This window comes from Chinchilla lanigera, unplaced genomic scaffold, assembly GCF_000276665.1.
Source record: "Chinchilla lanigera isolate Chin_1 unplaced genomic scaffold, ChiLan1.0 scaffold00057, whole genome shotgun sequence".
Lineage (NCBI taxonomy): Eukaryota > Metazoa > Chordata > Mammalia > Rodentia > Chinchillidae > Chinchilla > Chinchilla lanigera.
The window spans coordinates 3,519,827-3,532,944 of record NW_004955458.1 but is presented as its reverse complement, the minus strand read 5'-3'; the positions used below and the strand labels follow the sequence as shown (position 1 = coordinate 3,532,944).

General features: G+C 51.6%; 1 protein-coding gene across 5 annotated transcripts in view; it reads right to left on the bottom strand.

Annotated features, from left to right (window-relative positions):
- Nucleotides 1–13,118, bottom strand: part of Dgka (diacylglycerol kinase, alpha 80kDa) — a 27,133-nt gene that overhangs the window by 11,707 nt on the left and 2,308 nt on the right. For 4 of the 5 annotated variants that reach the window (XM_013520902.1, XM_013520904.1, XM_013520905.1 and 1 more), the window contains exons 2-17: nt 8,340–8,484; nt 7,857–7,930; nt 7,110–7,242; nt 6,787–6,861; nt 6,197–6,246; nt 5,464–5,538; nt 5,189–5,308; nt 4,967–5,081; nt 4,115–4,203; nt 3,873–3,992; nt 3,444–3,542; nt 3,228–3,311; nt 2,927–3,000; nt 2,693–2,767; nt 1,709–1,794; nt 1,533–1,622 (exon numbers count right to left, since the gene is read on the bottom strand). In XM_013520902.1, coding sequence (XP_013376356.1) covers nt 1,533–1,622; nt 1,709–1,794; nt 2,693–2,767; nt 2,927–3,000; nt 3,228–3,311; nt 3,444–3,542; nt 3,873–3,992; nt 4,115–4,203; nt 4,967–5,081; nt 5,189–5,308; nt 5,464–5,538; nt 6,197–6,246; nt 6,787–6,861; nt 7,110–7,242; nt 7,857–7,930; nt 8,340–8,484 — 1,504 coding nt within the window. Of the gene's footprint in view, nt 1–1,532; nt 1,623–1,708; nt 1,795–2,692; nt 2,768–2,926; nt 3,001–3,227; nt 3,312–3,443; nt 3,543–3,872; nt 3,993–4,114; nt 4,204–4,966; nt 5,082–5,188; nt 5,309–5,463; nt 5,539–6,196; nt 6,247–6,786; nt 6,862–7,109; nt 7,243–7,856; nt 7,931–8,339; nt 8,485–8,870; nt 9,352–13,118 lie in introns of those variants that run through there. The other variant, XM_013520903.1, reaches the window with a different exon arrangement.

The window sequence follows — 13,118 nt, the reverse complement described above, 5'->3', positions numbered from 1 at the left end:
AAAAAAAAAAAAAAAAAAAAAAAAAAAACCCTAAGCCCTTCTCCAATACTGGGGAACAACAACAAAAAAAAGGAACAAAGTTATAATATACACCCAGAGATATTTGTTCCTATTTCTTCTCTTACTTACACCAAGCCTTTCCCTGTGGTTCAGGGTCCCTGCACTCAAATGTCTCAGTGGTTGAAAGGTAAAGCCAATGAGCGGTATTAGGGAGTCAAGGGGGCTGCGCGAGCTGCAGAATACGCGCCCCACTAGAAATAATCAAATTCAGGACTGGGGATGTAGCTCAGCGGCACAAGCACCTGCCTAGAAATAATCAGATTCAGTGCAAACCCAGGATGGTCAACTTAGTGACTGAGCAAGACCCTGTCTCAAATAAAAAAATAAACACAGGTTGAGATGTGGCCCAGTGGAAAGGCCTCGGTTCAATCTCCAGGACTGTACCAACAAAATAAAAGAAATAAAACGGTAAAAAAAAAAATCAAGGGAATTAATACTATAAGGCAGACAATACAAAATAATACAAAATCGTTTCTGTGGGCTGCCAGCTTGTGATTTCCTGTAGTACGGATAAAACCCCTGGCACTGCATTTCGTGCCCCTCCGTAATCTGCACCTGCTCAACTCAGCCCTTCCCGTCCGCCTCCTCGCCTTGCATCCCAGGTCCCAATCACTGCGAGTGACTCAGTTTCCCCAGTGTACCACCATGTCGATTTGTGGCCCCTCTGGCCTTATACCAACTTCTCCACCTAGGACCCCCCCACTTTTCTTAGCAGACCCCCGTTCCTTAACCCTCAGGCAAGACTTTTGAGCTGCATCCTGAACCCAACAGCTTTAACCCCAAAATAAACTGGGCGCGGTGGGGCACGCCTGGAATCCCAGCACTCAGGAGGCTGAGGCAGGAGGATCGTTGTGAATTCGAGACCAGCCTGGTCTACAAAGTGAGCTCAAGGCCAGCCTGAACTGCACAGCGACAGCCTGTCTCAAAAAGACAAAAAAAAACAAACCCCAAGATAATTTAAACACATGCTGCCCTAGACTGACCTGTTCATCTACCAGGACCATTCCTGAAATTCCTTTGCAAAGAAGAAGAGATTAGAAATGGGAGTGCAGTTAGGAGACTGTTGCAACAGACCCAGAAAGAAGTCCTGAGCATGAATGAATGAATGAGTGAATGGATCATGGAAAAGCTCCGGCTAGCGCCGTCATCTGCCTTTGTCCTCACACAACCTTCTTTGTTCTCACCCGCCCCACTATAGTCCTTGACCCTCTGAGCCCTCAGCACTGTCTGGAAGACTTTCAGGTTTGTAAGGAAGAGAACCGTCATGCTTGACTCTTCCGGGTTCAGAATGTGGCCCCTGCTTCTCCCTGAGCTCTGCTGGGTCTGGTGACTCTGTCTCAGCATGAGCTCCCTGTGCCCCTCCTCTCCCCCAAGCCTCTTTCCACACCAGACGCTTGCATTCTTCTCTCTGCGTCTTTCCCTTCCTACCCACCCACCCCCACTCCCAAGCAGAACCGTCTCTAACCACCTACCTCCTCCCCACCTTAGGCAGCGAGCCAGATCATTCCCAGTGCCCAGAGGCAGCACGGCGACAGGGGGCACCACGGGCAAGTTGGCTTTGTCTGCAGAGGCAGGTGAAGAGACGGATGGAGGGGCTGGCTCTGGGCACCCCTGCCCCACCCCACCCACAGCCTCTCCCTGCACTGACCAATGCTCTCCAGGATCCAGCCCACCGTGCCGTCTCCTCCGCACACCAAAATCCGGCTATCGGGAACGTCTTTGAAGAACCTGAGTCTGAGACAGCAGGGGAGAGAGAAGGTAGAGGACGTCAGCACCGAGGCGACTTGACTCCTGGGCAGGCACTTTCCTTCCTGCTCCTCATGGCCCTTTCCCCTTCGTCAAAAGACTTGAGTTTCGGGCTAGGGGTATAGCTCAGTGGCAGAGCCTGGGGTTCAGTTCAAATAATAATAATAGGGCTGGGGACATAGCTCAGTGGCATAAGCGCCTGCCTGGCAAGTGCAAGGTCCTGAGTTCGAGTCCTGGTACAAAAAAATAATAATAATAGGCTCGAGTTTCTTTTCTTTTTTTTTTTTTTGCTTGTTTTTTTGAGACAGGGTTTCACTATGCAGTTAAGCCCAGGCTGGCCTGGAAGTTGCAGCAATCCTCCTGCCTCAGTCCCCCGAGTGCTGGGATTATAGGCGTGCACCACCATGCCCAATTTGAGTTTCTATTAAGGGCAGAGAAAAAGACAGTGGAGGAGAGTTGTAGTTACTCCTTAGTGGTTAGGAAAAAAAATAGGTATCTTTACCCTTTCAGAGCAAAACAAAGATGGCCCAGAGAGCTGAGAAGGGACACCCTGGGACTTCAGGGAAAGAAAGATTCTGAAATTTGTCCTCTTGAAGTCCTCTGGGCTCTTCTCCCAACATACACTCTTTCCTATTCTCTTGACATGCACAGATAAGGACAGATAAGGCCGTCCGGGTGGCGCACGCCTGTAATCCCAGCACTCAGGAGGCTGAGGCAGGAGACTGTTGCAAGTTCGAGACCAGCCTGGGCTACAAAGTGAGCTCAAGGCCAGCCTGAGCTGCATGGGGAGACCCTGTCTCAAAAAGACAAAAAAATAGAAAACAGACACATACCCAGGTACACAGACGCACAAAACGCTGTGCCACAGCCCCTAACCTGTCCTTACCCCGGCTCAGGACCGTCTGTTAGGAGGTTGAACACCTGCCGAGGGTTTAGTATATACTGGAACTTCCAAAGCACCCTGTGTGAGGGAACAAGGAAAGTTCGTGGTGGGGTGAGGAGAAGGCGACATTCCGTACCCTTGTTAATGTCAAGGGGCTCGCCGATGCACCACACTCCCCTCCTCCCTCCAAACTCTGGCCTCTCTTCTATCTAGGGAGACCCCACGCCCCCTTCTCACCTCTGCCCTTGTTTCCCACCACTCTTAGGATTGACAAAGACTAGAAGCGGGTGAGTGTTAGGGACAGGCTCGATCTGCAAGGGGCGGGGGAAGAAGAAAATGCGGATAAACACACCAGGATTTTTTCAGTGATAAGGCGGCCCTGGAGACAGGGACAAGGCTGGCATTCCTCAAGCCGCTTTCCCCTCCCCCCACCAGGAAGCAGCAGCGCCCCCCCCCCACTTCCTACTTCAGTCCCTGCCCTGCGGGCGGCAGCCCCAAACCGGCCACACTAGGAAGCCCAAGCCCCTCGGCCCCGTACCCGCAGAGCTTCAGACGTGAACACATTGAGGTCATCCATGGACTTCAGGTTTATTTTGCTCTGTTTCCACTCCTGTCCAGATGCCTGGGAAGGGGGCGAAAGGATGGGTCCTTTACACCCTAAAAGTATAGGCTCTGTGCTCAGAGGAGCATTCGGGGGAGCGGGGGATCCAAGAGACACTCCTGTCGCCACCCCGCTGCTGCCTGAGGGTCTCACCAGGACGCTGGGATAGATGGAAGACGGAGGCAGGATGTGTTCACGGAGCAGCCCGCAGTCACACTCGGGGCCCATGGTTCGCAGGCAGTCATCATGGATCTGAAAAGACAAGGCCAGGCCGGGCGTGGTGGCGCACGCCTGTAATCCCAGCACTCGGGAGGCTGAGGCAGGAGGATCTTTGCTGAGTTCAAGACCAGCCTGGGCTACAAAGTGAACTCAAGACCAGTCTGAACTGCATAGGGAGACCCTATCTCAAAAAGACAAAAAAACTGATAATAAATGAAAAGACAAGGCGAGCGCGCAAAGATCAAGCAGCGGCCCCGCCATCTCTAAAATGAGGGGTTTAAACTGGACTGAGCCCTTTGGAGCAGGGGCAGCTGTGCAAAAGGCCCAAAAGCACATCCCGGGGGGGGTAGCTCCCGAACTGACCTCTAGGTGGCACCAAACACAATGCAGCCCGGTGAGGCTGTGGTAGATCCGGATCTTTTTCTGACAGCGGTCGCAGCGGCCAGACTCACAGCCTCCTCGAACCCACACGTGCGATTGGACCTTGGGGAGAAAGGCAATGCTTTGTCTGGGAGGATCTGCGCAGAGCGAGGGCAGCGCGGGGCCTAGGGTGCCGCGCCAGGGACCAGGGCCAAGATGGGGGTGGTGATGTGGGCGTCACTCACACCAATGTCCTTCCGAGACTTGGCATAGGTGCTGACTTCACACGGCATGGCCTTCATGGCGCAGTGGTCGTGAACAGTGTACTTACAGACTGGGAGAGAAGGAAGAGGCTCAGCGGCTGCGCTCCCCCCATCTTCCGTGCGAAGTGAGGAGGAGTCACTCACTGCACCAGGACAAGTAATCGCTTGCTGTCAGGGAGTGGCAGAGGTGTGGCAGAGAGCAAGGCACACCTCTAAGACCTATGCCTCTTCTCCAATCTCCCTCCTCAAAGAACCGGGCCCCCCGGTCATCCCTGTGCCAGCAGCAGCTGAGCTGGACGACGGAAACAATACCCAGGCATAACTACAACAACAGCAACAACAATAATAATACTTTTAATTGAATTTTATAGTAGGTGCATCCTCTAGGTGAAGCACATTTTTTTAATCAACTGATTTTTGTTTTTTGTCGGTCTTTTTGAGGCAGGGTCTCGCTATGCAGTTCAGGCTGGCCTTGAGCTCAGTTTGTAGCCCAGGCTGGTCTTGAACTCACAACAATCCTCCTGCCTCAGCCTCCCGAGTGCTGGGATGACAAGCGTGCGCCACCATGCCTGGCCTTTATCAATTGATTTAATGTTCACAATTTAGCTCATTTTCAGTTGAGGAAACTACAGTTTAAAGAAGATACACAAGGCCCTGGGTTTGATCCCCGGCACCACAAAAAGAAAGAAAGAAAGTCGGCCTTCCCAAGGCCACATAACTAGTCAGTGGCAAAGCCAGAATTCAAATACAGGTCTCTCGCGAAGTTCACAAGACCACGCTCCCGCAGGTAGCTGGGCCCCGTCTCCTCCCACACCCTCAGCTCCCGTCACTCACGGTTACAGCTCAGCCCCTGTTTGCCAAGACCAATGCTCGACTCGCACAGGTTGCAGTAGACGGGTCTGGGGAACCTCTTGGGTCTCCACATGTGCTGCCCGTCGTCCCTCAGAGTCTGGGAGGACGCAAGGGTTAGGGAGCCTCCCAGGCCTTACAGCACCGACCCCTGGGGCCACACCCTGGGCAGCGGCCTCCCCGTCCTCACACGCCTCTGACACTCACCATCTCCAGCCCCAGCAGCACCAGCAGTGGTACAGTGGTGGCCCCGGCCCGCACCCACTCAGCTAGCGAGACAGAGCCACTGCCATCATAGTCAATCTCCTTCATCATCTCCTGAAGAACCTGCGCAGAGAGTGGGAGGAGACTTTCCATCTGAGGGGTCCCCCAGGCCCCACAGGACACCCAGCACGCTGTCCTAACCGAGGGAACCAGGCGGCCCATCAGTGCAGAACCCACGGATGAGAAGGTGCGGGGAGGGGCCGCAAGAACTGTCTTACCGGCCTCAGCTCAGACACATCCCAATCCAAGTATTCGGCCACTCGCATCATCTGGAGGATGATTTTTTCCACTTCCTGAGGCAAAGAAGGTAAGCGTCAAAGCCACAACCACAACCTCTTCATTCCTACTACTCGAATTCTTCTCCTGAAATTGACATCCATTCCGCCCCCAGACCCACCCTTTCATTCTCTTTTTTTTTTTTGACACAGGGTCTCGCTATGCAGTTCAGGCTGGTCTTGAGCTCCCTTTGTAGCCCAGGCTGGCCTCAAATTCACAACGATCCTCCTGCCTCAGCCTCCCAAGTGCTGGAATTACAGGCATGTGCCATCATGCCCGCGGCAACCCTTTCATTCTTTTTTTTTTTTGTTTTTTTCTGGTACCGGGAATCGAACTCATGACTTTGCGCTTGCCAGGCAGGCGCCGTGCCGCTGAGCTAAATCCCCAGGTCCTAACCCTTTCATTCTCAAGCGCCTCTGGCAAGTAAATAAATGTGCTTATGTATTTGTAAGGCGTTCTCTATTCATGTCTCTAGCCTTCTCTTCTAGGAGTCAGGAGTTTAAGACCTACTCCCCCTCCCTATTTTTTGAGGTAGGGATCAAAGGCAGGGGATTGCACCAAGCCAACACCCCCAGCCCTTTCTCTGCTTCTTAAAATCCTGGCCACGCTGGGGCAGGAGTGCCCAGACAAAGGGACACACACTCCCCTGCCCAGCACAGGGATCCCACAACTCACCGAGCTATCCAGGATCCCGTTTCTGTCCGTGTCATACAGCTTGAAGGTGACTGTGGGGTATTTGAGGGACACCAGGGTCAATTTGTGGGAGACACCCAAAGAATTCACACCAGAATATAGGAGAAACAAAGAGCTAGGGGGAAAGGTAGAGGTCTGGATGGAAATGAAAAAGGAGATAAAACCGGAAGGAAACGGGCATGGGCGCCACCCCCAGCTGAACCTGAGAGGGGAGACAGCGCACACTGCCATCTCCCGAGAATGGGCCGGGCCACCCACACGCGCATGCGTACACACGGAAACCGGAGAGGCTATGAGACATAGCCTTAGGTATAAGCAGCCTCCGGGAACAGAGAAAATGGGCCTATTCGGCCCATCCTTTGTCTGGCCCTGTCAGCCTTTAGGAATTCCAAAAGATGACAGGTTATTTGGGTTTTTTTGCACCGGGAATCGAACTCAGGACCTTGCGCTTGCCAGGCAGGCACTTGTGCCGCTGAGCTATATCCCCGGCAGGAAGGCAGGTTAGAAACCAGGGAACACCCCTCCCTTTCCCTCACCTCCCCTCTCCTGGGCCAGAATGGCAGCTCACTCACATTCTAGCTTGTCTTCTGGCCGGCCCCCCTCCAGGAGGGAGAAGTAGCAGGAGACATCACTGAGGCACACCACATCTGCCACAGAAAAGTACAGCAGCACTGAAGTCAGGGTTCTTTCCCCTTGGGCTCCTTGCTTCTCCCTCGTTTATGCCAGCTCTTCCCTTCAGCTTTCTTCCTGCTGCTCCTGCTCCGGCCTGACCACCCTCTGCCACTCTCTCCTCACTGTCCACAACGTGTGCCGCAATTCACCTCTCCTCCCCAAACCCGCGCTAATCTGACCGTTCTTCCGCAGGCCCAGCTCCATCCTACCTGCTTCACTGTACCTTTTTGCGTAGCTTCGGTTAAGCATTGACCAGTGTGAAAGGACTGAAACAGCGCCAGGCTTAGGTGACTGGGAACGTCATCCACCTCCAGATAGATTTTCAGGAACTGCTTAAACCCCTCGTACCCAATGGCCTGTCATGAGAGCGTGCATTACCCTGAGGAGTCCACAGGGCAGGTGGGGACCAAAGAGCAGGGAGTAGCAGGGACAGAGACAAGTTCAGCGCTGAGAACTATCTGAGGCAGAGGTTTTTTTAATTTTTTAATTTTTTTGTGTGTCTTTTTGAGACAGGGTCTTGCTATGCAGTTCAGGCTGGCCTTGAGCTCACTTTGTAGCCCAGGCTGGTCTCGAACTCCCAACTGTCTCCTGCCTCAGCCTCCTGAGTGCTGGGACTACAGGCATGTGCCACCACACCTGGCAGTATTTTTTAATTTTTATTTTATTTTTTGGTGGTACCGGGAATCGAACTCATGACCTCATGCTTGCAAGGCAGGTGCTGTGCTACTGAGCTATATTCCCAGCCCATCGTTGTGGGTTTTTTTTTGTTTTGTTTTGTTTTGTTTTTTTTGAGACAAATCCTGAGTTAATAGGATCCCTTGTTTTCCCTAAAGCAAGAGCTGTAGTGACCATGTCCAATGGGAAGACAGCAAGCCCAGAATACTCCCTGGAAGCTGGGGACCCCAGTGAAGCAGCAGAAACAAAGATGAGAGGAACTGGCCAAGGAGAGGATTTCCCAACTGCCACTCACGTCTCCTTGGAGATACTTGGCCATCTCGCCATCTTCAAAGAGCTTTAGGACATCACTGACCTTTTGGGTGGAGTCTGGGTGTGAAGACAGTAAGAGAAGAGCATTAATCCAGCTCAGCTGTCCTGCTCTTCCGCCCGGGCGTCCCATTCAGACACCAAGCAGGACAAGAGATTGGAATGAGACGAAGAAATTCCAAGCAGAAGCACAGAAACACAGTGGGAAAAACATTTCAGATCCTCCAAATCGGTACCACTCTCTCCTCTTCTCCGAGGCCTGGAGCAGGGCGCCAAGGTATAGAGAAGGTGGACGGAGCTGAGACCTCGCGCGTCTCCCTGTCTCCTCTCCTTTCCCGTCCCCGTCCCATCTGCGGGGCGGACTGGCTCAAGGCCACTGGGGAAGCGGGGGTGGGTGCTCTGGGGTGTAACGAGCGAGCAGGAAGAGGGTTTCTCGTCCCAGAACTGCAGGGCTGGGAGGCACACTCACATTCCATGTATTTCTGCAGCTGCACAAAGTCTTCGGGGCTTATGAGGCCCCTCTCCTTGGCCATCTTTTTGTTTTTCTTAAGGATGCTCACAAAGGCGGCTTGGTAGTAGTACTTCCGGAGCTTGGTCCTCCTCAGGGATAAGGGCTGCAGGAAGACAAGGGCGGGTGTGGGGAAGGGCCGGCTGCCTGCATCTTCTGCCGTCCGTCTGCTCTGCTGCCACTACCCCCGCTCTTTCCTTGTCTCCGAGCCTCTCGCCCCCCAATCCTTCTCCCCGCCGCCGGGTCCCTCTCCTCTGCCGCTCTCTCCACTCTGCCCGGCGGCGTCTGTCCTGTCTCGCCCTGACTCATTTCTGACTTTCCCTCCTTCGCTGTGGATTCTTTTCCGTCACCTCCCCACCCTCCGCCCCCGCGATCCCAGTCCGTGCTTCTGTGGCCGGCGCTGCCTTTTCGCCCTCCACCCGCGGCCTCTGCAGCCCGGGCAGCCCCGCTCCGCCCGCCTCGTCCTGGCAGCCGGGCCGGGGCGGCTCTCACGGCGGCGGCAGCTCGCCTCCCGCTAGCTCGCCTGGCAGGCCACGACCCCATCTCGCTCCGCCTCCAGCCCCGGCCCGGCGCTGCCGCCCACTCCCCAGCCGCCCACGCCCGCAACGACTTCCAGCGCTTCCGACGCGCGACACGGAACCAGGCTGGCGGGGTCCCCAGCTCGCCCCGCCTGGGGAAGCGGGACGGCCGGACTGGGGGCGAGGCGGGGAGGCTGTGGGCACAGGACCGGGTTAGCAGAGCCCCAACACTCGGCTATGAGACCTAGAAACCAAGGAGGAGCCGTCATGTGGATCCCAGCCCGGGACCAAGTCGCAGAGGGAGACTTGCCTTGATGATTCAAAACAGCCACAACTGTAATTACCTACTTAACGTCAATTCGTACTACAGCATAGTGTGGGAGTCAAACAGAGCCCCTGTCAGTCCCGCCAGGGTCCCATTCTCAGCTCTGATAGCGTTGTATGTTAATAAGTCATTAGCCCAGCACAGTAGCGCTTGCCTGTTCTTCCGGCTACTGGGGAGACTGAGGCAGGAGGATCTCACATCCAAGGCCAGTCTGGGCAACACGGGGAGACCCTGTCTCAAAATGAAAACGGCTGGGAATGTAGCTCAGTGGTGGAGAATTTGTCTGGCATGCTCGAGGCTCGCCCCACTACTGAAAAAAGGAAACAAAAAAAGTCAAATCCTGCCTGTGTGAAATAAAAATCAATGGTACAGCCATTCTGAAGATGGAGAAGCTGGAACTCAGACAGGCTGGGATTTTTTTTTTTTTTTCTTTTCTCTTTCTTTCTTTTCTTTTTGAGACAGGTTTGCACTCTGCAATTCAGGCTGACCTTGAGCTCACTTTGTGAGGCTGGGATTTTTTTTTATAGATGTTGTGAGTTTGAAGCTGTGTTATTCCCAGATTTCTTTCTTTTTTTTTTTTTTTTGGTCCCAGGAATTGAACTCAGGGACCTTGTGCTTGCCAGGCAGGTGCTGTGCTGCTGAGCTGTCTCCCCGGCCCAAGGCTGGGATTTTCTAAGGCAGCTATTAAGTAGAGAACCCAAGCACCACATGGCAGGGCTTCTGCCTGTCACTGTGGTCTTCCTGTTCTGCTATCCCTGTCCTATGGATTTCTAGTCCTCCTTCCTGTTCCTCAAGCCTGTCAAGGTCTTACCAACCAGGGCCATGAGATTTATAGTTCTGTCTACCTGGCACATCCTTCCCTACTGGAGGCAGAGCCAACTTTTTGCCTCAATTGCAATGCTAATTCCTTCAAGATAATTTCCTTGTTCCTTCCTTCTTTCTTTCTGTGTAGTTTAGGCTGGCCTTGCACTTGTGGTGATCCTCCTGCCTCTGCCTCCCAAGTTCTGGGTGCTCTTTCCATTTTAAAGTAGTTCTCCTGCTTTGCACAGCACTCTCCTTTGTTTTCTTTTATAGATTCATCACAAATAGAAATTATTTGCCCCATTCACTCGTTTTTTTCTTTACTGCTTGTCTTCTGCCAAGATGTTAGTTCCAAAAGGGCAGGAGTTTGTCAGTCTTGTTCATCACTGTATCATGGGTACCTAAAACATTGCCCAGCATGTAGTGAGTGAGTGCTTGGTACTGATTGTACAAACAACTGTATAAAGTTGGGCAGTCTGCCTGTAATTGCAGCACTTGGGAGCTGAGGCAAGAGGATTGTGAGTTGCAGGCCAGCCAGGGCTACTTAGCAAGTTCAACACCATTCTGAGCAAAACCCTGTCTCAATAAACAAACAGACAAAAAGCTGGGAGTCATATTGATCCAAGTATGGTTAAATGGAACGCTAGAGTGTCACTTGAGAGATGCATATGACATAATTTGGAACACATAGTAGGTGCTAAATATGTAGTTGTTAAATGAATAAATGATGCTAAAAAGCACTTATTGAGGTACTCCATCAAACACTCTGACCTCTATTCATTCAGGGCTTGTTGGGTAAAATCGGAGAGGCAGTTAGGGCCTGCAAGAATAAACCAACCAGCTGGGCGTGGTGGCGCATGACTGTAATCCTAGCACTCGGGAGGCTGAGGCCGGAGGATCGTTGTGAGTTCGAGACCAGCCTGGGCTACAAAAGTGAGCTCAAGGCCAGCCTGAACTGCACAGCAAGACCCTGTCTCAAAAAGACAAAATAAATAAATAAATAAAAAAGAATAAGCCAACCAAGATGGGGGTGGTGGTGCATGCCTGTAATCCCAGTGCTCAGGAGGCTGAGGCAGGAGGATCACTCTGAATTTGAGGCCAGCCTCAGCTACACAGTGAGTTCAAGCCTAGCCTAAACTGCCTAGCAAGACCTTGTCTCAAAAAACAATCAGACAAAGAAACAAAATACCAAACAAACAAAAAAGATAATGGACTTTTTTCTTGTCTATGTGTGGTACTATAGATTGAACCCAAGGCCTTTGCACTGAGTATATCCCTAACACACATACACACATATACACTTATGTAGGTATGTATGTATTCACTTGAGACAACTTCTCAGTGAGTCACTAAATTGTCCAGGCTAGGGTCGAACTTGTGATCCTCTTACCTTGACCTCTCAGAGTGCTAGGATTACAGGGTGTGTCACCACGCCCATAGAGAATGGACTTTTGAATTATGCACAGGTTAGAATATTAGCTCTTAGATGACTCATTCCATTTTCCTGAATTTAAATTTTCTGTCTTTAAGTGGCACTGGGGATCAAACCCAGGACCTCTTCCATGCTAGGCAACCACTCTGCCACTGAGGTTTCTTGTTTTGGTTTTTGTCTTTTTGAGACAGGGTCTCGCTATGCAATTCAGGTTGGCCTTGAGCTCACTTTGTAGCCCAGGCTGGTCTGGAACTCGCAAGGATCCTCCTGCCTCAGCCTCCCAAATGCTGGGATTACAGGCATGAACCACCACGCCTGGTTACCACTGAGTTATATCCCCATCCCAACTTCAGTTTTTTCATCAGTCAAATGGGTACAGAACAGGGATTAGATAGACTAAGTAAGATTATATAAACAATGTATATACTGAACTGCATGGCACAGATTAAAAATTCAATAAACGTTCACTATTGTTTTTGGACTGGGAATCGAACTTAGGATTTTGCACTTGCCAGGCACTATTATTACATAAAGTGATAACTACAGATACACATCTGACCAGGGGTGGTGGTACCTGTCTGTAATTCTAGCACTCAGGAGGCTGAGGCAGGCAGATGCCAAGTTTAAGGCTAGCTTGAGCTATATACTGAGTTCAAGGCCAACCTGTACTACATAACAGGACCTTGTCACAAAACCACTCCTAGTTACTCAAAAAAAGGAAACACATTTGGACCTTAGGAAAAATGATACCTGTAAGTCAGGAAGGCACCAATCTAGAGATTTTTAGCAGTAACGAAGAACAGTACACCCTCCACCCTTTTTTTATATATGTCAGGTACAGACACGTAATAATATCTGAGTCCTGCACTTTGCCTCTGGGAAGAGGATGAGGTGGCTAGAAAACAGACTGCCAGGGTCCAAGGACATCCCTAGATTGGGACCTTGGACATAAGGTCTCCTGGGTTTTGTTTAGTTATCCTCCTGACTTCTCTCACTGAAAGTCTGACTGTCCCTGGAGCTAAAGGGCAGCAAACTGCAGGACCCTGGTGCCTTAAAAACTTGGAACAAGTCCCATTTTGTCCTCCAGCTCCATCCCAGCCTGAAGGTTACAACCTAGGCTAGTTCAGGCAACTGCCAGGGCTGGAAGGGTGGGGTCTGCCGCGTGCCTGCCTGCCAGCTACTGTGACTCATCCTTCCCTTCCCTCGTCTCGCTTCCCTACCCACCTCTACCAGCTTGGGGTGAGAAAGAAGGCAGTTGTCTTGGAGGCAAAGAATCCGAGCGGGAAGTTACCAATCCCCACATTTTACCAAGGGGGAAACGGAGGCCCAAAGAGAGAATGACTCACAGGGTCACCACCAGACTCTAGAACACCCTGCCCGTCTCAGTCCGTCCCACTAAATCTTAGTGCTTCTCATTCTCTAGATTTAATTTGACACATCCATACTAAAATTGCTTTGTTTTGTTTTGTTTTTGTACGGGGACCTTGCGCCCGTCAGGCAGGCGCTTGTGCCGCTGAGCTACATGCCCGGCACTAAAACTGCTGTTAACCAAGAGATAAATATTATATCCAAAGCTAGTGCAAACATTTAAAGTTTCCTTTTCACTTCAGTGTTCATTGCTCACAGTCCAAGTCATACAAATACACTTTTTTTTTTTTTTTTTT